At 46.0% G+C, this 27,815-nt stretch overlaps 2 protein-coding genes across 3 annotated transcripts; one reads left to right on the top strand and one right to left on the bottom strand.

Annotated features, from left to right (window-relative positions):
- Positions 1–74: 74 nt before the first annotated feature.
- On the top strand, positions 75–17,819 carry NOP16 (NOP16 nucleolar protein). Its single transcript, XM_075856478.1, has 5 exons — positions 75–250; positions 7,973–8,081; positions 10,949–10,997; positions 14,242–14,348; positions 17,459–17,819. The coding sequence occupies exons 1-5, from the start codon at positions 147–149 to the stop codon at positions 17,585–17,587; spliced, it is 498 nt and encodes a 165-aa protein (XP_075712593.1). The 5' UTR covers positions 75–146; the 3' UTR covers positions 17,588–17,819.
- On the bottom strand, positions 17,805–27,535 carry ARL10 (ARF like GTPase 10). 2 transcript variants are annotated; one of them, XM_075856477.1, is made up of 4 exons: positions 27,227–27,535; positions 26,242–26,410; positions 20,624–20,724; positions 17,805–18,252 (listed from the first exon to the last, which is right to left on the bottom strand). In XM_075856477.1, the coding sequence occupies exons 1-4, from the start codon at positions 27,377–27,379 to the stop codon at positions 18,001–18,003; spliced, it is 675 nt and encodes a 224-aa protein (XP_075712592.1). In that variant the 5' UTR covers positions 27,380–27,535; the 3' UTR covers positions 17,805–18,000. The 2 variants fall into 2 exon arrangements, with proteins under 2 accessions (XP_075712592.1, XP_075712591.1); XM_075856476.1 differs by having other exon boundaries at positions 20,624–20,799; positions 27,227–27,533.
- Between the last annotated feature and the right edge of the window lie 280 nt (positions 27,536–27,815).

Genomic DNA, 27,815 nt, shown 5'->3' with positions numbered 1-27,815 from the left:
GCAGAATTCTCTGAATCTATCCGCTGCCCTCCGCCAGCTGGAACTACACATCCCATAATGCCTCGCTCCCGTGTAGTGACGTCAAACCAACGCGACCAGCGTTTAGACCACGTGTGTCGCGGCTTGGTGGAGAACGGGGAAACAAGATGGGTAAAGTGAAGAAGACCCGAAAGAACACGTACAACTACAGCGTCAACAGAAAGAAGCTGAAGCGGAGGGCTAAGAAGAAAGACGCACCGCGTATCGCCTGGTGAGGACTGGCCATAACTGCCCATGTACGCGGCATGCTGAGAGTCCTCGTTCACTAGATATATATATATTTTTTCATATGGATGTTGAGGGGGGCACTACCTACAGGGGGCCGTATGGCATTATCTACAAGGGGGGACGTGTGACATTATCTACAGAGGGCAGTGTGGGGCATTATCTACAGGGGGGCCGTGTGTGGCATTATCTACAGAGGGCAGTGTGTGGCATTATCTACAGGGGGGCCGTGTGTGGCATTATCTACAGGGGGGCCGTGTGTGGCATTATCTACAGGGGGGTCGTGTGTGGCATTATCTACAGGGGGGGCGTGTGGCATTATCTACAGGGGGGCCGTGTGTGGCATTATCTACAGGGCCGTGTGTGGCATTATCTACAGAGGGCAGTGTGTGACATTATCTACAGAGGGCAGTGTGTGGCATTATCTACAGGGGGGCAGTGTGTGGCATTATCTACAGGGGTGGACGTGTGACATCTACAGAGGGCAGTGTGTGGCATTATCTACAGGGGGGCAGTGTGGCATTATCTACAGAGGCTGTGTGGCGTTATCTACAGAGGGAAGTGTGTGGCATTATCTACAAGGGGGGACGTGTGGCATTATCTACAGAGGGCAGTGTGTGGCATTATCTACAGAGGGCAGTGTGTGGCATTATCTACAGAGGGCAGTGTGTGACATTATCTACAGGGCGGCCGTGTGTGGCATTATGTACAGGGGGGGCCGTGTGGCGTTCTCTACAGAGGGCAGTGTGTGGCATTATCTACAGGGGGGGCGTGTGGCATTATCTACAGAGGCTGTGTGGCATTATCTACAGGGGGGGCGTGTGGCATTATCTACAGAGGCTGTGTGGCATTATCTACAGAGGGCGGTGTGTGGCATTATCTACAGGGGGGCGTGTGGCATTATCTACAGGGGGGGCGTGTGGCGTTATCTACAGAGGGAAGTGTGTGGCATTATCTACAGGGGGGCGTGTGTGGCATTATCTACAGGGGGGCCGTGTGTGGCATTATCTACAAGGGGGACGTATGACATCTACAGAGGGTAGTGTGTGGCATTATCTACAGGGGAGGACGTGTGGCATTATCTACAGAGGCTGTGTGGCGTTATCTACAGAGGCTAGTGTGTGGCATTATCTACAGGGGGCCGTGTGTGGCATTATCTACAAGGGGGGACGTGTGGCATTATCTACAGAGGGCAGTGTGTGTGACATTATCTACAGGGGGGGCCGTGTGGCATTATCTACAGGGGGGGGCCGTGTGGCATTATGTACAGGGGGGGCTGTGTGGGGTTCTCTACAGAGGGCAGTGTGTGGCATTATCTACAGGGGGGCCGTGTGTGGCATTATCTACAGGGGGGCCGTGTGTGGCATTATCTACAGGGGGGTCGTGTGTGGCATTATCTACAGGGGGGGCGTGTGGCATTATCTACAGGGGGGCCGTGTGTGGCATTATCTACAGGGGGCAGTGTGTGGCATTATCTACAGGGCCGTGTGTGGCATTATCTACAGAGGGCAGTGTGTGACATTATCTACAGAGGGCAGTGTGTGGCATTATCTACAGGGGGGCAGTGTGTGGCATTATCTACAGGGGTGGACGTGTGACATCTACAGAGGGCAGTGTGTGGCATTATCTACAGGGGTGGACGTGTGACATCTACAGAGGGAAGTGTGTGGCATTATCTACAAGGGGGGACGTGTGGCATTATCTACAGAGGGCAGTGTGTGGCATTATCTACAGAGGGCAGTGTGTGACATTATCTACAGGGCGGCCGTGTGTGGCATTATGTACAGGGGGGGCCGTGTGGCGTTCTCTACAGAGGGCAGTGTGTGGCATTATCTACAGGGGGGGCGTGTGGCATTATCTACAGAGGCTGTGTGGCATTATCTACAGGGGGGGCGTGTGGCATTATCTACAGAGGCTGTGTGGCATTTAGGCATGCACGGTGCATCGAAACTTCGATACTGTTTCGATACTGTGCATCCCTAAACGGTTCGATACCGCTATTTCCTGTATTTCGATACTTGGCTGCGCAGCCGCACAGCTCAGCTCAGTATAGTAATACATGAATGTATGGGAGCGCGGCTGCGGCTGTGTAATTCAGCCACAGCCCCGCTCCTGAGTCATGATAAGTTCGCGGGGTCAGGATGATGCGATGCGGCCGGCGCTGCACTAATGAGCGGCGGCACTGGAGACAGAACATGGCGGGCGCGCTACAAAACACCCCCATGTTCTGTCCCCAGTGCCTGAACCGACGCTCATTAGTGCAGCGCCGGCCGCATCACCTCATGCTGACCGCGCGCGCACTTCCTGTCAGGAGCGGGGCAATGGCTGTATTACACAGCCGCAGCCCCGCTCTATAACGGCGGAGATCAGAGAAACCTCTCATCTCTGCCGTTATTCCCATGAATGCTGCGATCACAACTGACTGCAGCATTCAGGAGAAAGTGAGAAGGGGGGATGCCCCTGGATCGCGTCACAGGGAATTCCTGTGACGCGATCGAGGGCCATACCATATATGGGCAGACAGCCCAGGGTCTATTGACGGCCCCTAGGGCTGTCTTACCATATTTCATGTTTTTAGGACATACCCAAGTATGTCCTAACAACTGCCTGTGTACTATCAGTACACAGGCTAATGTACTGGCACATATCTGATATATGTCAGTACATTAAAGTTTAAAAATAAAGTAAAAACAAAGTATCAATTTAAAAAAATACACATACACCTTTATTACAATAAACATTAAAATAAGTCTCAATACATAAAATATTCACACATTCAGTAATTCAGTAATGATGTGTGCGCTGTAAAAAAATAAAATAAACACGGCTTTCATTCACTTATTAATGTGAGGCGCGATGAATTTACCCTCCATGTTCCTCACATTAATAGTAATTAACCCCATCATGTACCTCGCACATTAACCCATTATGACTGAGAAACATGATGGGATTAATTACTATTAATGTGAGGCGCGTTCAAAATTAATCACACGTCGCGCCTCACATCAGAAAACGGAAGAATTTTTTTTTTATTACTGTTGGCAAAAGTATCGAAATTGGTATCGAAATCGCAATACTAAACGAAGTATCGGTATCGAAGTCCAAATTTTGGTATCGTGACATCCCTAGTGGCATTATCTACAGAGGGCGGTGTGTGGCATTATCTACAGGGGGGGCGTGTGGCATTATCTACAGGGGGGGCGTGTGGCGTTATCTACAGAGGGAAGTGTGTGGCATTATCTACAGGGGGGCGTGTGGCGTTATCTACAGAGGGAAGTGTGTGGCATTATCTACAGGGGGGTCGTGTGTGGCATTATCTACAGGGGGGCCGTGTGTGGCATTATCTACAAGGGGGACGTATGACATCTACAGAGGGTAGTGTGTGGCATTATCTACAGGGGAGGACGTGTGGCATTATCTACAGAGGCTGTGTGGCGTTATCTACAGAGGCTAGTGTGTGGCATTATCTACAGGGGGCCGTGTGTGGCATTATCTACAAGGGGGGACGTGTGGCATTATCTACAGAGGGCAGTGTGTGTGACATTATCTACAGGGGGGGGCCGTGTGGCATTATCTACAGGGGGGGGCCGTGTGGCATTATGTACAGGGGGGGCTGTGTGGGGTTCTCTACAGAGGGCAGTGTGTGGCATTATCTACAGGGGGGCCGTGTGTGGCATCTACAGGGGGGCCGTGTGTGGCATTATCTACAGGGGGGTCGTGTGTGGCATTATCTACAGGGGGGGCGTGTGGCATTATCTACAGGGGGGCCGTGTGTGGCATTATCTACAGGGGGCAGTGTGTGGCATTATCTACAGGGCCGTGTGTGGCATTATCTACAGAGGGCAGTGTGTGGCATTATCTACAGAGGGCAGTGTGTGACATTATCTACAGGGCGGCCGTGTGTGGCATTATGTACAGGGGGGGCCGTGTGGCGTTCTCTACAGAGGGCAGTGTGTGGCATTATCTACAGGGGGGGCGTGTGGCATTATCTACAGAGGCTGTGTGGCATTATCTACAGGGGGGGCGTGTGGCATTATCTACAGAGGCTGTGTGGCATTATCTACAGAGGGCGGTGTGTGGCATTATCTACAGGGGGGGCGTGTGGCATTATCTACAGGGGGGGCGTGTGGCGTTATCTACAGAGGGAAGTGTGTGGCATTATCTACAGGGGGGCGTGTGGCGTTATCTACAGAGGGAAGTGTGTGGCATTATCTACAGGGGGGTCGTGTGTGGCATTATCTACAGGGGGGCCGTGTGTGGCATTATCTACAAGGGGGACGTATGACATCTACAGAGGGTAGTGTGTGGCATTATCTACAGGGGAGGACGTGTGGCATTATCTACAGAGGGCAGTATGTGGCATTATCTACACAGGCTGTGTGGCGTTATCTACAGAGGCTAGTGTGTGGCATTATCTACAGGGGGGCCGTGTGTGGCATTATCTACAAGGGGGGACGTGTGGCATTATCTACAGAGGGCAGTGTGTGTGACATTATCTACAGGGGGGGGCCGTGTGGCATTATCTACAGGGGGGGGCCGTGTGGCATTATGTACAGGGGGGGCTGTGTGGGGTTCTCTACAGAGGGCAGTGTGTGGCATTATCTACAGGGGGGGTGTGTGGCATTATCTACAGGGGGCGCGTGTGGCATTATCTACAGGGGGCGCGTGTGGCATTATCTACAAGGGGGGCCGTGTGGCATTATCTACAGAGGCTGTGTGGCGTTATCTACAGGGGGAAGTGTGTGGCATTATCTACAGGGGGCGCGTGTGGCATTATCTACAGGGGGCGCGTGTGGCATTATCTACAAGGGGGGCCGTGTGGCATTATCTACAGAGGCTGTGTGGCGTTATCTACAGGGGGCGCGTGTGGCATTATCTACAAGGGGGGCCGTGTGGCATTATCTACAGAGGCTGTGTGGCGTTATCTACAGGGGGAAGTGTGTGTCAAAAAAATTTGACAAAGGAAATTCATCCGTTTTTAAAACTGATAGGGAAAAGAACTGATGCAAAACAGGTCAAAATTGGCCGTTTTTATCGGCCGACACTCGGACCCTGTTGTGTGAATAGGGCCTTAGGCCTCATGCACACCTCCTCCGTTTTCACGTCTGTTAAATCGGATCCGTGTGTCCGTTGTGACATCAGTGTGGTTTCCGTTGTGACTCTGCGTCCGTTCCGTTTTAAGTGGATGTTGTGCTTCCGTTTGTCTTCCGTTTTAAACAGTCCATTAAAATCCATCTTGTGTGCTGAATGCAGGGAATTTTGGCACGCCCTGCCGTTGCTTAGCAATGGATCCGTGAAAAACGGACGGCACATGGATGCCTTCCGTGTGCCGTCCTTCAATGTGCTCCATGGTCACTGAACGACGAACAAAAGTAGGACATGCACTACTTTTGACGGAACGGATGAAAGGAACTGTCAAAACAATGGAAGTGTTGCACACGACCGTGAGTTGCACAGACTCGATTCACCCGCTATAAAGTGAAGGGGTCCGTGAAGCCTATCGGGTGCCACTCGGATGCTGTCAAAAAAGGGCCCGAGTGGCACAACTGTCGTGTGCATGAGGGTATGTTCACACGCTTAACAAAAAACGTCTGAAAATACGGAGCTGTTTAAGGGAAAACAGCTCCTGATTTTCAGCCATTTTTTAATCAAACTAGCATTTTGTACGACCGTTTTGGAGCTGTTTTCCTATTGAGTCAATGAAAAACGGCTCAAGAAGTGACATGCACTTCTTTTTACGGGGGATTTTTTTACGTGCCGTTTTTGGAAAATGAGGTGTAAAAAAACGCCCCGTCGGTACAGAATGCCCTATTTCCCATTGAAATCAATGGGCAGCTGTTTGTAAGCGTTTTTTCAGCCGTTTTTCTGGATGTTTACGGCCCGAAAAACAGCTGAAAATAGGCCGTGTGAGCATACCCTAAGGCTGGATTAACACGAGCATGTTCGGTCCGTAATGGACGGAACGTATTTCGGCCGCAAGTCCCGGACCGAACACACTGCATGCTTATGTACGACGCTAGGAGTCCCTGCCTCTCTGCAGGACAACTGTCCCGTACTGTAATCATGTTTTCAGTACGGGACAGTAGTTCCATGGAGAGGCAGGGACTCCTAGTGTCGTACATAAGTATGATGCTAGGAGCCCGGCTCCCTGCACTGTGTTCGGTCCGGGACTTGCGGCCGAAATACGATCCGTCCTTTACGGACCGAACATGCTCGTGTGAATCCAGCCTAAGAATTTCAATCGTGGCAAACCTCACGCCGCCATTGCTGTAAACAAGTTCTTCTGAAACTCAGAACGTGAGGAGCAAAACAAGAAACTAGCTTCCTGCTTTCTTCTGTTAGGAACCCCCTCACATTGGATTGTGTCAATATCTACCCCACCCCTCAGACATATCTGTGGGTAAATTGCGGTCCCATTAATTTCTATAGGCCCATGCACATGACCGTGGTTTCCACAGTCCGTGCATTGCCCGGGTGCCTGGACCGCAAAAAGATAGGACATGTCTTATTATGGCCTGGGCTCATTGAAATGAATGTGCATGGCCCGTGGACGACATTCAGCCACTCTGTTTGTTGCAATGGGAACACTCTTGCCTGTATCCAGGTCCTGAAAACCAGACAGGTGTACTATGGGAGCATCATGGTTGCAATACCTGCACCTCCCGCTGTTCATCAGAACCGGAGTTAGAAAGACCTTAGGCCTCTATGGTATGATAACTCCAGTTTTGATAAACTTTGGGAGGTCTGGGTATTGTGTCCATAATATAGGTGCAAAAAAGCATATTACGTCCATCTGAAAGCGGCCCGCGGGTGAATTCACATGAGATCAAAATGTCTCGCCATATCTGCAGGTAAAATGTATGTATTGGCCTTGAGTCAGAGGATTTCCCAGACTGGATACGATTGTAATATTAGGTCTGTACAGGCTTGCACTCAATAGATGGAGACAAGAATGTTTCTTTTCACTGACAGCAAAAAAGATCTTAAATGGTGAGGAATTGAAAGTCCTAGCGTAATGGAAGCTTTTATAACTTTTTACTATAAATGATTATGCTTTATGTGCCATAAAATGGATAACCCCGAACGTAATTATGTAAACTTAGGCCAGATGTGGCGGATTTGCGGTTCTCCACAATTACAGTATTTGTGAATGGGGTTTTCAAAATCCGCATGTAATATATTCATATTTGGGCACAGATTCAGGTGGTTTCGCATAAAAAAAACCACTATTAATAAGTGTTAAGAAAATGGGGGGCTAATGATGCGCCAATCAACAGTTGGTATAAGGAAGAGAAGTGTCTATCAAGATTCGCCATATTTCTCATTTAGCGTGCACCACTGTGTTAAATTCATCACGTCTTCCGGCTGCCTGGTTCAAGTTTATGCTGTTTACATTTTATACAGCATAATAAATGTGCCCCCTATGTCCCGTGTTTGCTCTGTAGCAGATTTGTGCGGTCTACGATGTCATGTAGAGCAGGGTGGCCCAGCCACGCGCTGACGGTTTCTGACACGTGTGCTGGTTATTGTGCTCTGTATTCCTAGTATTGTAATCCGTGTACTCACTCCAAGTCTTATACCAGTGTCTCTGAATGCAGTGCGATTCTGAATACAACACGTTTATTTCTTGTTGGCATAAACAATAAATATTTACTAAATCTTAGTAGGTAAACAAGCAAGAACTGATGATGTCATGCTTCAATTGTAGTGATGAAATCAGAAACGCTTGGGATGAAAGAAAGTCTGTCGCTACAAATCTGGCTGACATGGGTCTGGCTGCTGACCCCAACAAAGCTTTCCCAATACATGCAGACACCGTAAGTATTATTGGAATATATTCACATGTACATTTTTATTTTTGTTAAAAAAACAAAACACCGGAATGGTCTTGCTCGTATACACCCGCCATCCTGTAAATGTAGTCACCATCATGACTATAACATCAACCCTGATCTTGCATGTATTTGGCAGCAGTGTTTCCACTGACATTACCAGGACCCATCTCTCCCAACAGAGGTGGACTGTGCCTACCGGCAAAACGGGAGGGGCGCAGATGTGACTATTGTTGGAATGGGTCAAGGGCCTATGATCCTTTTGGAAATAGTGGTCTCTGCTGTGACTACTTTACGGAAAGGGGGTCCATTCCAGGATACAGGAGGGACGTTGAGAAGCCACTGCTGTGACTACTATTAAAAAGGACAAACCGTTTCAAGCGATGTTTTTACCTTATTTCCCCCCTCCCTCTCTGCAATATCTAGGTTAGGTCCAACAGGTAGGAAAGTTATAACGTTTTCCTTTGCTCCTCTTACCTCTTCTATCCAATCTAAGTTTTTTTTTGTTGAAGCCTGTATGGGTTGTCATACAGCAGATACAGCTCTCCTCCGCCCTGCCTGAATTTCCCGCCGTGATCCCTGTAGACTCTGTTCACACTTGTATTTGTTCTTTTCCATTAGATTTCCGTTGCGCTTTCATGATTAGAATAGTAGAGCAGGCTGCACTATTCTATACAGAAAAGGAAGCCTGACGGACCAATTGTAAGTCAGTGGGGCGGGGGAGGCAGATCATAATGGATCAATCAATTGGACCATGAAGGATCATAATAGATAAGACTTACCTATCATGGACACTAATAAAACAAAAGCTATGACCCTATTTTAAAGAGAGCCTGAGACTGCGTCCTCATAGTAACCACGCCATACTGAGATATGTAGGAAATCGGGACATAGTTAGATTGTTCTTGTGATGCCGGGTTCCTTGCACCCCCCTCCCCCACTGTAGGAAAGCATTGACGTTACACACGAGTGCCGCAATTAACTGGCACCTGAGTAGAGCCCTATACTTTTTGTATCTGTGACATTTGTTATTAGGGGATTCAGAGCACGCTCTAGTTTTGCAGATGTCCTGGAAGCTCGACCCTTTGCTGAAGTGAGGATAGACTGACTTTTTAATTGATGTGTTGGGAATCAGATTATAAAAGGGGAGCAACAAGAAAAATTGTGTTCGACCTGACGTTTCTATGTCTGCAATAATTAGCCTATGTAAAATGGGTTATTGGGGTCATGTTAGTGGACTTCTTATAATTAAAGTGAATATATCAGAGAATGACATCTGGTGCTTATTATCAATATATTTTATTTTGGATTCTTTTTGTATCCTTTTTGATGAGACTATAACACAAAAAAAATGTTTTTACACTGGCCACTAGCGCAGTCACAAAAGGCTGACACTTCCCGTTTTCTGCAGCTTACTTGGCCAGAGGATTTAAAGGGGTGTCCAGAATTTTAAAAAAAAGTGTCTCCTTTTTTTCTAGAAACCGCGCCACGCTTGTTCATGGGTTGTGTCTGGTATTGCAGATTTGCTTCAGTCACTCTAATGCTAATGGAGCTGAGCTGCAATATAAGACACATCCCGGAGCCATAGGTGGCACTGTTTCTGGAGAGAAACAGACCCTTGTTCCTATCCTGGACAACCCCTTTAATGAGTGCTCTATTGCAACACTCCACCCACAGATAAGGCTCTGTATGCATCTCCTCGGTCAATGTGTGGGGGAGGAGCTGGACTCCATCACTGTCTGGAGATTGTAAAAATCTGACGTTTCTGCTAATTGTCCACAACTCATTTCAGAAAGCGCACACCTTGCCATACGGTCTATATAGACAATACAGGAAGGATGTATGTGCATCTTCTACAGACTAACACATGAAATATGTGAGACATTGCCTGTTAAGTCTGGACAGTGGTAGTTGAAAGCACATGTAGCAGTTACTGGTGGAAAGTCCAGGTTCAAAGCATAATGAAATATGGCACATGGTGGCCTGGAAATTCTGCTGGTTTGGTGCAAGACAAAAGTAGTGCCATGTTGGATTAATGGGAGTTAGGGTACCTGATTATCTGACACTCGATGTATCCTTGGGGTGTATGTGGATAAGGAATTTGATGTCACCTACCTGACTTTGATCGTGAGGGATTTCTGATAGACTTTCATCTTGGTGAATCATAGTGTGCTGCATCACAATTTTATTGTGGTTGTTAACTTTATAGTAAATCAAATGCTAGATCCTAATCTTTAACTTGAGAATGATCGGTGCCTGTGCTTTAAACACTACTAGAATTCCCAGTGGTATATCAAAAACTATTGGCAAGAAGTGGAACTTAAAGGGAACCTGTCACATTGAAAATGCAGTCTGGTCTGCAATCAGCATGTTATAGAGCAGGAGGCGCAGAGCAGATTTATATATAGTTTCTTGCGAAAAGATTCAGGATAACCCGTAATTCATTAATTTATGCTGAAGAGTCCAGTGGGCGGTCTCCACCATGGATTGACAGCCTTCCCTGTAGAAGTGTGAATACAGAAATAGCTGCCAATCAATGAGTAGGACCGCCCACTGGACTCCTAAGCCCACAGAGAGCAGGGGTTTAAATGACTAAATCACAGGTTATCCTGAATCTTTTTGCACAAAACTACATATGAATCTGCTCAGCTCCTCCTGCTCTATAACATGCTGCCTGCTGATCGGACTGGATGTTTTTGACGTGACTGATTCCCTTTAAAAATACAGTATAAAAGATGGCGCTGGCATTTCAGAAGCAATAACAAGTATGGCAAATTGATATTTTTAGACAAAACAGAAAACCATATGTATGGCCTTTTCTAACACATTTTACTTTTTTCATTTTTGCAAAGGGCACAAGTTCTGAACAAAAACTGGTCCGAAAGCCGTATGTCGTACAAGGTAAGAAGTTCATAATCACTGAACCAGGACCGTTCCCTAAAAAAGACTTTATTATACAGGAGATTCTCCAGTCATAGGGAATAGTAATGAGTCCTATTTATCAAAAGGATCTTACGGAGAAATCGACCGTGTTGCCCATTGCAACCAATCAGAGCTCATCTTTCACTTCCTAAGCTGCTTTTGGAATAATGAAAGCTCCACTGTTATTGGTTACTATGGGCAACATGGCCCTCTTTTCCCTATATATGGAGACTTTTGAAACTCCCTGCATTGAATATAGGGAAGTATTCTCCGTATAGCAAAGTAATGCTCCACCTAGGGGCCACTAAATGTTATATTAGGACAATGCATTATCATCAATTCCCAGATGTAAAAGGGAATGGTATATCTGGCAATTGTTCATAATATCATTCCCTTTGGGGTGATTATCATAAGAGTGGGACACTGCTGCTGCCGCCCTCCTCTTTGATACGTCTCATAAGCTGTATAATAAAGCATAGTTCCTAATACATGGTTTAAAAGGGTAATTTGCTGATATGTTGATCCTCGCGCATAGTGGGTGCAGTGTCATAAAAAAAAGTCTACTACATAGAGATTATGTTATACAATTTAATATAGTTAAAGGGGTTTTCCCATCAAGGACATTTATGACATAAACACAGGATATGTCATAAATGTCAGATAGATGCGGGTCCCAGCTCTGGGACCCGTACCTATTTCTAGAACAGGGCCCGTTCTGTTCTACCGCTCTGTGTTGCAGCTGAAGCATGTGATTTCCGACCATGAAGAAGAAAACCGCGTAGCTCGCTGAGTCCCATAGAACTGAATGGTAGTTACGGAAACATCGTAACTCGCGTGCTACACTGCTTCCGTAACTGCCATTCACTACTATGGGATTTCGGAAATAGCGTAGCTCAGCTCTTCTTTATGGTCGGAAATCACATGCTCCAGCTGCAACACAGAGTGGTAGAACGGGCTCTGTTCTAGAGACCGATGCAGGTCCCAGAGGTGGGACCCGCATCTATCTGACATTTATGACATATCCTGTGGATATGTCATAAATGTCCCTGATGGGAAGACCCCTTCTGAGGGGCCTTAGGCTAGGCTGTAGCCTTTTTACGGCGGCCCAGTTTAAAGGCAATGTGTTGCCAGCAAAACATGTTTTTTTTTTTGTTAAACAATTAGTGTGTAGGTGATTAAACATTGTTCTAATTTTTTTTTTTTTTTTTCACGAGTCAGGAAATATTATAAATTGGATTCAATTTATAATATTTCCCAGCACTGGTCACTAGATGGAGCAATTCCCAAAATTGCAGCATTGCATGTGGTAAAGCAACCACTTTGCTTTATGCTGCAAAATTGGGAAAAAATCCCTCGCTCTAGTGAGCTCTCAGCATCCCCCCCCCTCCTTTATCCTGGCTAGTGCCGGGAGAAACGAGGGGATTGAACGGTCTAACCTCCTACACTATGTGTCGCCATTTTTTGAGCTAACACACAGTGTAGAAGGTTTACATACAGTAGTAAACACACACTGAAACACGAACATACATAGAAATAACTTACCTTCTCCAGTCGCCGCCGGTCCATCCGCTCCGTCTGCTGCCGCTGCTCCATGTGCACAAGTCCGGAAGCCGCGACCGGAAGTAGTAATCTTACTACCCGGCCGCGACTTCCGGTCCACAGGAAAATGGCGCCGGACGGCGCGCATTTCAAATCGGACTGTGTGGGAGCGGCGCATGCGCCGTTCCCACACACACAGCGTACACCAAAGTGGATGGAACGGGCCTCGTTCGCAGTCCCTATGGGACTGGAGCTGCCGTATTCCATGTCTGTATGTGTCGTTAATCGACACATACAGAAATGGAACAAAAAAATGGCAGCCCCCATAGGGAAGAAAAAGTGTAAAAATAGAAAAAAGTAACATACAAACACACAAATAAATATAAAAGTTTTTAATAAAACTGATATAAAAAAAAAATTTGGTGACACTGTTCCTTTAAGCCCTGCACGGGTGTCCCATGCAGGCTGGGGCAGGGGCACGACTGTCTGACAGCCGGGCTCCTGCTCAAACGACCGCGATCGAAGTTTACTTTGATTCTGGCCATTTAACCTGTTAAATGCCATGGTCAATAGCGACCGCTGCATTTAATTTGTTTACAGAGGGAGGGAGCTCCCTCTCTCACCCATCGGCGGCCCGCAAATGCAATCGCGGGCCTCCAATGGGGTGTCATGGCAGCCGGGTGCCTGATAAAAGCCCCCAGGTCTGCTCTGGGCATATGCCTATTAGGAGGCCAGAGGGACGTCCTAATAGATTGCCTGTCAGGTTTACACTGGCAGGCAATAATGCTTTGGTATATTAAGTATACCATAGCATTATAGCAGCGATCTGAAGATCGCACAATAAAGTCCCCTAGTGGGACTAATGAAATAAATAATAAATGTGAAATAAAAATTAAGAAAAATGACAGTAAAAAAAATAATTTTTTTTCCATGAAAAGTAGTTTTATTTAGTTCAAGTATAAAAAAATAAAATAAAAGTACACATATATGGTATCGCCACCACCGTAATGACTCAAAGTTAATATGTAAAAAAATGCAAAAAAGCAATGGCGAAATTGCTATTTTTTTTCCCATTGCCTCCCCAAAAAGTCATAATAAAAGTTAATCAATAAGTCCCGTGTACCCCAAAAAAGTACCAATCAAAACTGTCTTGTCCTGCAAAACACAAACCCAAAAAATCACCACATTGACAGAAAAATAAAAAAAGTTACAGCTCTTGGAAAGCGACGATGCAAAAACAAATAATTTTAGTTCAAAAGAGTTTTTATTGTGCAAAAGTCGTAAAACCTCTACATAAGTGGTATTGTCGTAATTGTACCGACCCATAGAATAAAAGTAAAGTGTTATTTACGCTACATGGTGAACGGCGTCAATTTTAAACGCATAGAACAATGGCGGAATTTCAGGGGGTTTTTCTATTCCCCCGAAAATAGTTAATAAAAGTTAATCAAAAAATATGTACCCCAAAATTGACCCATTAAAAAGTACAACTAATCCCGCAAAAAACAAGTCCTCATACAGCTATGTCGACAGAAAAATAATAAAGTTATAGCTCTTTGAATGCGACGATGGAAAAACCAATAAAATAGCTTGGTCATTAGGGCCTAAAATAGGCTGTTCACTAAGGGGTTAATTTAGTGTAGTTTATTTTGGTTCCGTTCTCACTTGTGCTTTTATCTTTCAGGACTAAAAGCTTCAGCCAGCCTGCCGTCCAAGAAAACAATGGGCATTTCTTCTGACATGGTCTTTTATGTTCGTCACATGGTAGAAAATTATGGTGAAGACTACAAGGTATTGTGTAATGAGAATGTAATCTATGCTTATGGGGGTATTCCGATCTCATACACTTATGGCCTAACCACAGGATATGCCATAAATGTCCCAACAGGTCCCAGGTGTGATCCGGACCATTCTCTAGAACTGTGATGGCTATGCCGTCAGTGTCTGAGATGGAAATACACCTTTAAAGGGGCTTTCTGAGTTAGTTTTATACAACTTCAGAAACCTGTACAAAAATGTTGCATTTTCTTTATTCCTTACCGCCAGTGCGCCTAGGTCCCATGTGATGACTAGGTCAAAGTGATGTTTTGATCCGTAGTGACGTAACCTTACATGACCACATTGTCAAATGGCTGTAGGCCAGAGTGACATTTCGTCCATAGTGACTTAATATCCCACATTAGATGATGCAGTCACATGTTACGTGACTATGGAGGAAATATCATTGTTGCCTAATCTTTACTTTGGACGGGTTCCCACATTTGTTTCAAATAATTTAATAATGGTTTCCAATATTCAGAAAGTTCTACTCTAAGGATAGATTTAGCGCTCACATCACGTCAGAGGTATACATTGGGAGTATTTCCCCACTGTATGGGCGTACATAGCCCGTAGGGTCCAATTGTGGAACAGAACAAAATAAGTATACTATACATTCATTTGGCATAAGTCGGGTCAATGGGGCCCTATGAATCTTTTTCCAGCCCATACCTTGAACTAGGGCTGGGCGATTTTACCAAAAAATAAAATTATATATATATATATATATATATATATATATATTTATTTCTTTATTTTCAACACTGGGCGATTTTCGAGTCTCCACCTCAGCCGGTCTCCGAAATTGCAGGCGAGATCAGTGTAAATTGCAGCAGAGCTAAGCAGATAGTGCCAAGTGGGCACTCTGGGGAGAGATTACATTATAGTGTCTGAAGTCTGAGCAGGACCCTGCCCGTTCTGGCCCCACGATGGGGTGTTAAATGACATGGCCGGATTCATACGACCGTGATTGGACCATAAAAAATGGTCCGTGTGTCAGCTGGTATATGGGTATATGTGAACGGGGCTGCTGACATTATAGTCGTTTAGGCTACAATCACATGACCGTGAAAGAAAATGGCCATTAAAAACTGATCAATTGTCAGTTTTTCATGTCCATTTGGATTTCCTTTGTCAGGTTTTTTTTTTTTTTGTCCCAACCCCTGAAAACACCACAGTGCCCATGTAGATGGTGCCAACCCCCCATATAGTGCCACACACCCTTGCAGATACCAACCCACATGTAGATCACACAACCCCCCCCCCCCCCCCCCATCCTTCTTGTAGATATCGCCATTGTAGCTGCCACTAGGAGCTGAATCCCTGGCCAGAGGTTGCTGATGCTCTGACCAGCGACTCTGCTCCAGTGGGCGCTGGTGGTGCGATCTGCAATGGGGGGGACGTGCGCTGGTGGTGCAATCTGCAATGGGGGAGGGCGCGATCTGCAATGGGGGGGCGCTGGTGGTGCGATCTGCAATGGGGGGGTGCTGGTGGTGCGATCTGCAATGGGGGAGGGGCGCGATCTACAATGGGGGGGCGCTGGTGGTGCGATCTGCAATGGGGGGGCGCTGGTGGTGCGATCTGCAATGGGGGGCGCTGGTGGTGCGATCTGTAATGGGGGGGCGCTGGTGGTGCGATCTGCAATGGGGGGGCGCTGGTGGTGCGATCTGCAATGGGGGGGCGCTGGTGGTGCGATCTGCAATGGGGTGCGCTGGTGGTGCGATCTGCAATGGGGTGCGCTGGTGGTGCGATCTGCAATGGGGGGGGCGCAATCTGCAAGGGGGGGAGGTGCGATCTGCAAGGGGGGAGGTGCGATCTGCAAGGGGGGAGGTGCGATCTGCAAGAGGGGAGCGGAGGTGGTGCGATCTGCAAGGGGGGAGCGGAGGTGGTGCGATCTGCAAGGGGGGGGGGGGAGCGGAGAAATTCATGCGCGTAGCACGGACGTATAACACATTCGTGTGAATAAGGCCGAAAGCTGTGATGCGCAACAGCCGTTCTCCAAGGTGTCCTCTTTAATCATAAAATCAAATTCATATAAACATTATAGAAGTGAAATATTTTGCTGATTCCCTGTAGTTATGAAAGATTTTATCACCGAAATATATTGTTTCTATGTTTGTATGAATTTGATTTTATGATGAAAGATGACATTTGTAACATTTTGGTTTTCCCCGGGTTTTTCAAGTATATAACAATGCACTTTTTCTGTACTATTGTATGTACCTGATGAAGGGACCTGTCCGGTCCGGAAACACGTAGTCCTGAAAAAAACATCTACAAAGAGCAAGCCATCTATGTGGAATTACTCGCCAGGCGCCGTGACCCGTAAGGCCTGGTCCATGTGTGTTACGTTATACATCAGTGTGCTTTGTGAGTGGCATGTGTTATTCACGCTCTCGCAAAGCTTTTTTTTTAATATATATTTTCTATTGAATTGATGTGCAAACCACGCGCTGTACACGCGTGCATCCGTGTGCGGTTTTCACGCACCCATTGACTTGGCAAAAAAACTTCGAAAACAGCTCCTGATTTTCAGCTGTTTGTTTTTTTAGCAACTCGTGTTTTTTGTGCCATTTTTGGAGCTGTTTTTCTATAGTCAACGAAACTGCTCAAGAAGTGACGTGCACTTTTACGTGGCCGTTTTAAAAATACGGCCCATTGGAACAGAATGGTGTTTTTCCCATTGATATCAATGGGCAGATATTTGGAGGTGTTCTGCTTCTGATTTTTAGGCCGTTTATGGCCCGAGAAACGGCCGCAAAGAAGCCGTGTGAACATACCCTAATACCTTAGAGGGGCGCTGTATCTTTTTCTCCCTTCTCCCTTCTACATTTGACAAAATAGCCTTTAACCTATTAGTGACCATGCCCATCTTGGCAACAAATGTTTTGTGGTTTTTTATCGTCCCAATGCATCTATAATGAAAAATGAAGTAACTTTGCTGTAGGTCTCAATTAAAAATGTCATTCTTTTTACAGCTCTTATGCAGCTCTATGGTGGTAGGTTGTAATGAAGCTAAACCTGTTTAGGGCAGTGAGTGCTGACGCTGCATTTAGATAACGTTTCTTCTCTCGCTCTCAAAGGCAATGGCACGAGATGAGCAAAACTACTACCAGGACACCCCAAAACAAATACAGCGTAAAGTAAACCTGTACAGGCGACATCACCCAAACGAATACAAAGCTCTGCTTACACCAAGAACAAATCAATGAGAAGATGACATCTGTGATGTGGAGGAAGTGTAAACCAGAGAATACATAGTGTCCCCGTCACTTCCGGGAGATTCAGTTCTTTCTAACATGAGAATGTATTAGACCTGTAAAGTTGGCTGGAGAAGAGACGCGCAGCCTTGAAATGGACACAAGACGTGATCATTTGTTATTTTGCAATAAATATGTTTTATGTGTTTCTGTAACAACATTAAATAACCACAAGCCAAAAGAATTTATTATCTTAGAAAAACAAAGTGTCTTATAAAATAAGTTATGTATCAAGCAGCAGATTGTTTTCGAGAGCACAGAGTGCAGCGGGGACCTGCCCCCCTCTAACATACAAATATTACACATATGGCACGTGCTGGTCAGTCCGGACCACCAGAGGTCCTCATTATCCTTCAGGGTGTCCATTAGGCACTTTTCTCTCTGGACAGAGATGTCTTACAATGATCACTTTGGAGATGGTTTGTGCTTTCCTCGGATCTCTTTACTTTGTGCAGCCTTTCCTCCAGCATTGCTCTCACGGTCTGTAAAGAGGTGCTGCTTCCATACCCATCATACACCGCACTGGTCCCCAGCAGCATCACTTCTCTTACCCCTTGGATTCTGTGCAACGATAGCTCGGAGTGAATGTCGGACATGGAAAGGGCGGACTTACAATCCTGAAGAGCGAGAGAAAGAAAGAAAAAGTCAGGTAATAAAAAATAAGTGTATGGACTAGGCAAAGGGGGTAAGGGGTGATTAGATTTGCAAACTCAATCTTTGTACAGAAAAAAAAAAAAGGACAAATTCCCTAGAGATGCTCTCTTGTTATCACTCCCTTCTTTAGTAATCAAAGTTCATGTATAAGGCATTGTTCACATCTGCATCAGGACTCCATTCATGAGTTCCGTTGGGGCTTTCCATCAGGGAAATCCCACGACGGGAAACATGACGGAATGTATAGCGCAGTTTACTAAAGTATTGCATTAGTCAAACCGATGGACCCCTTGCACAACAGTGATAAACTGAAACCATTTGCACCGGATCCGTCGACATTGAAATGAACGGTGATGTGAACGGAAACCTATGGCTTCTGTTTGTTTCAGTCAAGGTTCCATTCATGAGTTCCTCTGACGGAAAGCTGAGATGAAAGCCATGGACTGAGCCCTGATGAAGATGTGAACGAAGCTTAACATCCCCAGAGTCACTAGAAGACTGTACAGGAGGGAGAGATTACAAGTGATAAGCTTACAAAACTTTTCATCCTGCTCCTAGACGTCAAACAAAGGTCATGCCCCAAATCTTTCAGCTAGTTTTGATCCTTGTATCATTTGAAAGTGAAGATTCTGAGCTTTAATATGATACCAAGATCTAAGCTCTATCGCTTGCTTACGTACTTGGAAGTGAAAGCGTTAAAGGAAAGTCCCACGATTGAGGGACACCATGAAAATCTGCTTGAATTTGGTCAAACTTAGCTGGAGTATAATATAGCAAGGCAAATGTACAGATTTAAAATTTTTGATCTTAGGCCCTGTTCACACAATGCAGTTTTCATAAACAGTTTGAAAAGGTTTGCCTGCTTTGTCCTGAAAGAATTGGATCCTGTTCATGGCTGTTCCCCATACAAGAGGCCTTGTGGTGATCAATTTATACACAGGACAAATTATACAAGGAGGCATCCTCATGTCTATAGGAAAAACTGTTTCAAAACCAACCTAGAAGGGATTCTTTAATAGTAAGAGCAGTGAGACTGTGGAACTCTGCCAGAGGAAGTTACAGTGAATTCACCTAAATAGTTCAAAAGAAGCCTAGATGCCTTTCATTGTTGAAAGAAAATACACTATGGTGCAGACAGGGCATTATCCCACGTTAGAGGACATTGTTGGATAGTGCTCATCTGGTGATGTCGTGCTAGGAGCACAAGATCCCTGCAGTCTTTGGGCCCATGCACATGAACGTGCTTCTGCGGCCGCAATTCCCCCAAAAATCCACAGAATTGCAGCCCCACTCATTCCTATGGGCCCATGCACATGACTGGTTTCCACAGTCCGTGCATGACCCAGGAGCCTGGACCACAGAAAGAACAGACATGTCTTATTACGGCCGTGTCCTGCGGTCCAGGCTCATAGTAAATAATGGACGCGGCCATGTGCACGGCCCGCAATTTGCAGGCGGCTCGCGGGTGTCACTCCTTGGCCGGCCGGCCGACTGACCAACCCACCCGAAAATCACGGCCGTGCACATGGCTACAGTTGTGTGCATGAGGGCTTTGGAATGTAGAGATCCAGGGGACTGCAAGCCACGGGTTCATCAGGATGCAAGGCTTGTCCGGTTTCAATCGGAAGAAAGTGATATTGTAATATTAACCTATTGCTAGGAGAATATAACTAAAAACAGCTCTTGGTGTGGCACTGTTCCCCTCCAGTATAGTCCTTTTGTTGGTTTTCAGTGTTAGATGTCCAAGAATAACCCCGAGACCATTCAAAATAGAAAGTTCTTTTAATTGTGATCATACAAGCGACGCATTTCAGAGCCGTATCGGCTCCGTCCTCAGGCAATATCACATGTATAATTGGATGTGGAGATGGTGCAAACATTTATACTTTGTCATTCTCCTTCTCGGTTTTTTTTTAAGTATAAATGTTTGTGCCATCTCCACATCCAATTATACATGTGATATTGCCTGAGGAAGGAGCCGATACGGCTCCGAAATGCTTCGCTTGTATGATCACAATTAAAAGAACTTTCTATTTTGAAAGGCCTCAGGGTTATTCTGGGACATCTGAAAACTAACAAAAGGCCTATACTGGAGGGATTGCAGCTCAGCACCTCACACTTGAATGCTATGGATGTGTCCGACGCTGTACCTATAAACAGAAGTGGGGGTGCCAGGAGTAGGACCCTCACTGATCTGATATTGCTGACCCATCCTATGGATAGGCCATAAATATAAAATGCCCTGGAGAACCCCTTTAAGTCCAGTAACCGTTCATAGCGTTGAAAAAATATTTCACATGGTGTCATTGTTGCATGTGCATTTCAGTTCCTTACCTGCTTATTGGCCAGCACCATCAGGGGCAGTTGTGGTGCTTCTTCCAGAAGTCGATGTAATTCATGTCTTGCTAGCGGCAAACGGATGTCATCTGTGGAGTCTACAACATAGACCATGATATGAGCTTTCGCCAGATACTGGTTCCAGTATGTCCGAAGGTTCTGGCTGCCTCCAACTAAATAAAATGACTTATTATATATCTAAAGTCTTAATGCTTTCAGAATTATCTTTTCAGTTATTACAAATCAAGCTGTAAAAAAACCTCAGTACAATTCACATGTAAACTTTGTAAATTATCAACCTTTGTTCTCTAAGGTAAAGTTGATCCATACGGGAGCCCGAGCGATCGATTCATTACCGGCTCTGCCTCCCCAGTCAATCAATAACCAGCCTTTTATACAATAACGTAAGAGACAATGCTGTTTAAAGGGATTGTCTAGTTTAGAAAACCCATTACAAGTACCCCATAAGGCCCTGTTCACATTGTTTTTTGCAGGCAGGAAATTCTGCCTCAAAATTCCATCTGGAATTTTGAGTCAGATTTTGATCTGCTTGCAAACAGTGTGCCGCGTTTTTTGCCCACGTCCAAAAACTCTCTCTGCCTTCCATTGATGTCAATGGGAGGTCAGAGACGTAAACGCCTGAAGATGGGGCACGTTGCTTTTTTTTCCCGCGAGACAGTTTTTCCGCTCGTGGGAAAAAATGCCACCGCCTCCCATTGAAATCAATGGGAGGCATTTTCGGCCGTTTTTTAGCACATTTTCCAACGCAGTTTTTCGTGTCAAAAAACGATGTGAACAGGGTCTTAGGGATTTCTAAATTAAGAGTGGCTTCCCTGTTCAGGATCTGCATCTCTTGGCCAGAGTGGAGAGTGGTAATAAAGAGCGTCTTAATATAGAGGACGCGTCCGGGGATTGGAAGTCTAGTTGCAGAGTCTTCCTTGATGACGACACGACTCTTCGTCTCGTGACCAGCCCTGATTTACTCGCTGTAGAAGTAGTACAGCGGGGCCGTTTACATGATGAAGAGTCGTGTCGTCATCAAGGAAGACTTCAACTAGACTTCTGATCCCCAGACAGCGCTATAAAAAAAAATAATTATTAAAAGGGTCAAAATCAGCGACGGGAGAGGAACGTATATTAGTGAGTGTACGGACATACTCCACTGAGTACACTGCGCATACTTTTCAGTCCCCACATAACTCGTCCACTTTCAGTAAATTGATGTTATTTTCTCTAAAAATAAAAAAGTTATTATTTTCCAGTATACTTTCTGTATGAATTCCTCACGGTTTTCAAAATCTCTGCTTCTTGTTATTCATGAACATTTATGGTTTACTTCCAGTGGATAAAATTCAGTCCATGGTCATGTGATGGACACACAGGTGCTGGGATCATTGGAAGACACCGCTCTGATACACAAGCTGTAAGTGGAACGAGTCAGGCACCCATCACATGACCATGGGCAGAATTTTATCCACTGGAAGTAAACAAGAAATGTTCCTACTGAACAACAAGCAGAGATCTTGAAAACTGTGAGAAACCCATACAGAAAGTATATTGGAAAATTGTATAACTTTTAATTATACAAAAAATAACTAATTTGCTAAAACCGGACAACCCCTTTAAAGAGGCTGCCACCACATTAGAAGTGGCCTATATTGGAGATGATGTGATCGGCGCTGTGATGTACAGTAGATTACAGCAGTGTTTTTTTATTTAGAAAAATGATCATTTTTGACGCAGTTATGACCTACATTAGCTTTATGCTAATGAGTTTCTCAATGGATAACTGGGCGTGTTTTACTATATGACCAAGTGGGCGTTGTACAGAGAAGTGTATGACGCTGACCAATCAGCGTCATACACTTCTCTCCATTTACACTGCAGATCGCGACACACACACACACACACACACACACACACACACACGTTACTGCAGTGTCCTGAGAGTTAATAGACAACACTGCCAACCAGGACGTGATGTCCATTCAGAATCCTGACACTTCGGTAACGTTTCTGTGAGATTTACAGCAAGGCAAGCGTAATCTCGCGAGATTACGCTGTAAACTGTCATTCACAGCGAGATTGTGCTGTGCTGTAAATCACACAGACGCTACAGAAGTGGTCAGGAGAATGAATACACATCACGTCCTGGCTGCAGGTAATGTATATTCATTGTCATGACACATGAGTAGCGTTATAGTATGTTTATGTGACTGCAAATAGCGATATAGCTATGCCGCTATCTGCAGCGTAAATGAATGGAGAGAAGTGTATGACACTGATTGGTCAGCGTCAAACACTCCTCTGTACAACGCCCACTTGGTCATATAGTAAAACACGCCCAGTTTTTTTTTTTAGTTAAACAATTAGTATATACATGATTAGACATTCTTATTTTTTTAATTTTTTCACAAGTCAGGAAATATTATAAATTAGATTCTAATTTATAACATTTCCATGTGCGGGTCACTAGAGGGAGCAATTCCCAAAATTGCAGCATTGGCATGTGGTAAAGCAACCTCATTGCTTTATGCTGCAAAATTGGAGTAGACACACTCGCTCTAGTGTGCTCAATTAATCCCCCTCCTTTATCCTGGCTAGTGCCAGGAGAAAGGAGGGGGGTTGAATGTTGAAACCTCCTACACTGTGTGCCGCCATTTTTTGAGCGAATGCACAGTGTAGTAGGCTTACATACAGTGATAATCACACTGTAAAACACGAACATACACAAACATAACTTACCTGCTCCTGCCGCCGCTCCTAGTCCTTGCTTCTGAACACATGTCCGGAAGCCGCGACCGGAAGTAGTCCTCTTACTGTCCGGCCGCGGCTTCCGGTCCACAAGAAAATCGCGCCGGACGTCGCTCGACCGAAGACCTTCCTTTTGGACTGTGTGGGAGCGGCGCATGTGCCATTCCCACACAGCCGGCGTACACCATAGTGAATGGAACGGCTCCTGTTCGCATTCTCTATGGGGATGTATGTGCCGTATTCCATCTCTGTATGTGTCGTTAATCTACACATATAGAGATGAAAAAAAAAATGGCAGCCCCCATAGTGAAGTAAAAGAAAGAAATAACAAAAAAGTAAAACACAAAAACACAAATAAATAAAATGTATTTTAATAACACACTAAAAGCAAATTGATATTAAAAAATGTTTTCGTGACACCTGTCCTTTAAGTACAGTACAATGTAGGATTTTCTGTGGATGTCATCCATTTGCAATGGGTCAAATCTGCGTCAAAATCCAAGGGCCTGTTCACATCACCGTTCATTTCCGTTCCGGGGTTCCGTCGGGTGAACCCCGCAACGGAAAGTGAAACTGGCAGCACAGCTTCCGTTTCAGTCACCATTGATCTCAATGGTGACGGAAACATCGCTAATGCTTTCCGTTCGTCACCATTCCGTCTGGTTTCCGGTTTTCCGACGGAATCAATAGCGCAGTCGACTGCGCTATTGATTCCGTCGGAAAACCGGAAACCAGACGGAATGGTGACGAACGGAAAGCATTAGCGATGTTTCCGTCACCATTGAGATCAATGGTGACTGACACGGAAGCTGTGCTGCCAGTTTCACTTTCCGTTGCGGGGTTCACCATACGGAACCTTCCGACTTAACCCCGGAACGGAAATGAACGGTGATGTGAACAGGCCCTAACACAAATAGTTCTGTCGCAGATTTTGGGCCACAATGATCAAATAGTCAAAGCTGGTAGTAAATGTAGCTGTGCATCGTCAGCTTCAAAGTGTGGTGGCTAAAAATAATCAAAACAATAAAAATAAAAAAAACGTAGCCCTTTCTCTTTTAGGCCGTGGCAACAGAGGGGTCCACAGGGCACGCCCTGCTCTAAAGCAGGGGTCCCAAGCACGTGGCCCGCACGCAGCCCCTGAGGCTGTCATCTGCAGCCCGCGGGAAACAGAGCCGCTAGTATCGGCGCTGCTCCGGGACTCTGTGGAATCCCCGGACATCGCTGTCCACATATGGACAGCGATGTCCAGGGCTTCCCCAGAGCTGGACAGTGATGTCAGGAGCACAGCTGAAGTCCCTATAGGAGCGCTACTAGCACTCTGCCCGGGACTCCAGCTCTGGGGTTGCCCCTGACATCACTGTCCATATATGGGCACGGATGTCAGTTGCTTCCCCAGAGTTCCGGAGCAGAGCCTATACTAGTGCTCTGCTCTGGGGTTGCCCCCAACATCACATTCCAGTCCAGGAGGATCCCCTGACGTCAGTGTGTATGGACAGTGACATCAGGGGCTCCAACAGTAGAGGAATCCCTGGCCAAAGCGTCAACGCTCTGGCTGGGGATTCCACTCCTAGAGGGAGCCCCAATGGAGCCATCTATTGGGGGGGGGGGGGTGGCAGCATCTACGGAGGCCACTGTGGGTGTGTAGCAGTATCTACAGAGTTTGGGAAATAGGGTTTCTTGCCTAAAGTCAATTTGTTGTTAGTTGTATATTGTGCCCGCCAACTACCCAGGGTCTTTATTATATTTTTGCTAGCAGTATCTACAGAGGGCACTGTGGCAGTATCTAAAAAGGGGCTGCCCAATCTTGACATTTGTGTGTCTGCCAAACGCTGCCAACTGAGCCGCTGGACTGCATTTAGCGACACTTAGGGCTTATTCAGACGAACGTAAAATACGTCCGTGCAACGCACGTGATTTTCACGTGCCTCGCACGGACCTATATTAGTCTATGGGGCCGTGCAGACAGTCAGTGATTTTTGCGCAGCGTGAGTCCGTTGCGTAAAACTCACGACATGTCCTATATTTGTGCGTTTTTTGCGCATCACGCACCCATTGAAGTCAATGGGTGAGTGAAAATCATGCGCACCACACGGAAGCACTTCCGTGGGACGCGCGTGATTCGCGCAACAGCATGAATGAAAACAGAAAAGCACCACGTGCTTTTCTGTTTACAAACATACAAACAGAGTGTGATAATTATGGCGGCTGCGCGAAACTCACGCAGCCGCGCATCATATGGTGATGACACACGGAGTGAAGTGAAGTGCCTTTTGCGCGCGAAAAAAGGCCGCATTTTTTGGGCACGCAAAACTCACACTCGTGTGAATCCGGTCTGAAGCTGGAAAACTGGATTGTTGAAATAAGCACGTGGAGAAATCTCGCAAATGTCCGTTAAGTTTAAACCTAGCGGTATTATTATAGTAATTAAAATAACTAATTGATTAACAATAATTTTGTGTTGTATCAAATTTGAAAGTAATGCGGCCCGACCACTTCCCATTTTTTTCTATATGTGGCCCACTTACCCGGCTGAGTTTGAGACCCCTGCTCTAAAGCTTAGAGCTGAATCCAGCTTGGCTGTCAGCACTGGAGGACATCAGGACAATCGCTAAACTATAATCGCCATGGACAGCCATTCATCTCAGTGGACTCCTGTCACGTTTATAATTTCTCCAACTACAGCAGAGTAAGAAAGCCTCAGCCGCATGTCATCCGTGACGGGAAATACGAAACACATTACAGATGCTGTTCCTTAAGCACGCAACATAAGTTCTCCGACATCCTAAAGTGATAAATGACTACGGACAAAGTGGCGGCCATCCACGTTTCTGGGAGCAATCTAGTAGAACTGGGAAACTCACCCTCTAACAGTTCAATCCTCAGTCCCTGGCTGAGAATCTGGGCTGTGTTAAACCCATGGGTTGGTGCCGAGCAGGACCTGGTGGTGTTAGTGCTTATAGCATGGATTATACTGCTTTTACCTGCTCCATCCAAACCCAGCACTAGAATCTGGCAGTCCAAATAGTTGTCCTGAGGAAATACAAAAAGAGACAGCGGGGGTTAGAATGGGCTGGTTAATATCCGAGATCTCACCTATACCACGAGAAAATCACTCTCTAAGAGAACCGGTCACGCTAAACAGGAGTCCAAACTGCGGGCAGCATGTTATAGAACAGGGGGACCTGGGAAGGTTGATATAGTTTAGTGTGAATAGATTTATTAATTTAAATCCCTGCTCATGCTGGGCAGAGTCCAGTGGGCGGTCTCATTCAATGATTGACCTTCCAATTGTAGAACCGCCCACTGGACTCAATCTCAGCATGTGCAGGGATAAGTTATACGGAGTCTGATCCTACAAAACCTTATGTCAGGGGTAGGAGGGAGAAAAGGAGCCTGATAAGTGGAGATGTATGGTGTCTGGTAGCGCAGTTCAGCTCTATTGATGTTGAGCTGAAATACCACACACAACCTGTGGACAGGTGTGGCGCTGTTTTAGGAAGAAAGCAGCCATGTTTTTCTAATCCTGTACAAGCCCTTTAATAAATCAGTATCACAAGCGCCAGGGATTCTTCTGCAGAGTTCAAGCAATCCGAATATGGCATGGGGATGGGAGAGGGAGGACCCCGGGTCTGCTCATGCTGTGGAGATAAAGCACGGTGGACACGGATAGTTTCTGTGGCTACCAGGAGGGGTCATGGGAGGGTAGAGTTAAAAAGTAACTGGCAGGGGATTCCTGGCATTCCCGTGAGTGGAAGTCCTTGCCCATTAAGTCACGTGGACTTCAGAGTTATACATCAGACTCCAGTGACCACAACACCTGCTGCCCAGGGCGGGGGATCCGCTCACCTGATCATACAGCTGCCTGTACTCCAACTCACTGCCAGTCCGCCGCCACTTCCTCCTGCCGGGCACATAGCGGCTCCAAGCAATAAACAGCACAGACCCCAGCGCCGCCACAGCCGCCCCGATCACCATTGACAGGTTCCGGAGAGAGGCCATCTATTCTATCAACAAGGCACCAGCAGCTCATCTACCGGGATCCCTGCCCAGGCCTGACGTCACTGCTACCTGCCACGCCTCATGATCCAATTTACATAACTTTAAAGAGGACCTAGCAAAGCGCTATATGAGCCTTTCCTGTGCGCATGCGTGGTAGGGAGGCTAGTAGTCAGTGCATACTGTATCACGTGAATCGCTCGGAAATTCACGGACAGCTGACAAGTCCGGACTTCTGACCAGTGTCTTTGGTATTCAGGTCCTTTTTTGTGACGGTTTGCCTACAGGAAATATTAGCACATTATTTTTGGTTTATTGCATTTATTTGGCGTCTTCATTTTAGTTCCATTTTTTCCTCCTAAACGTAGACGTTGTAAAAAAAAAAAAAACTGCACCCAAAAACGCCACTGCCTGTGTGACCATATTTATGTGGCGTTTT

Source organism: Rhinoderma darwinii, chromosome 3 (assembly GCF_050947455.1).
Source record: "Rhinoderma darwinii isolate aRhiDar2 chromosome 3, aRhiDar2.hap1, whole genome shotgun sequence".
In the NCBI taxonomy this organism is placed as follows: domain Eukaryota; kingdom Metazoa; phylum Chordata; class Amphibia; order Anura; family Rhinodermatidae; genus Rhinoderma; species Rhinoderma darwinii.
The sequence above is the reverse complement of the archived record's forward strand: the minus strand, read 5'-3'. Positions and strand labels throughout refer to the sequence as shown.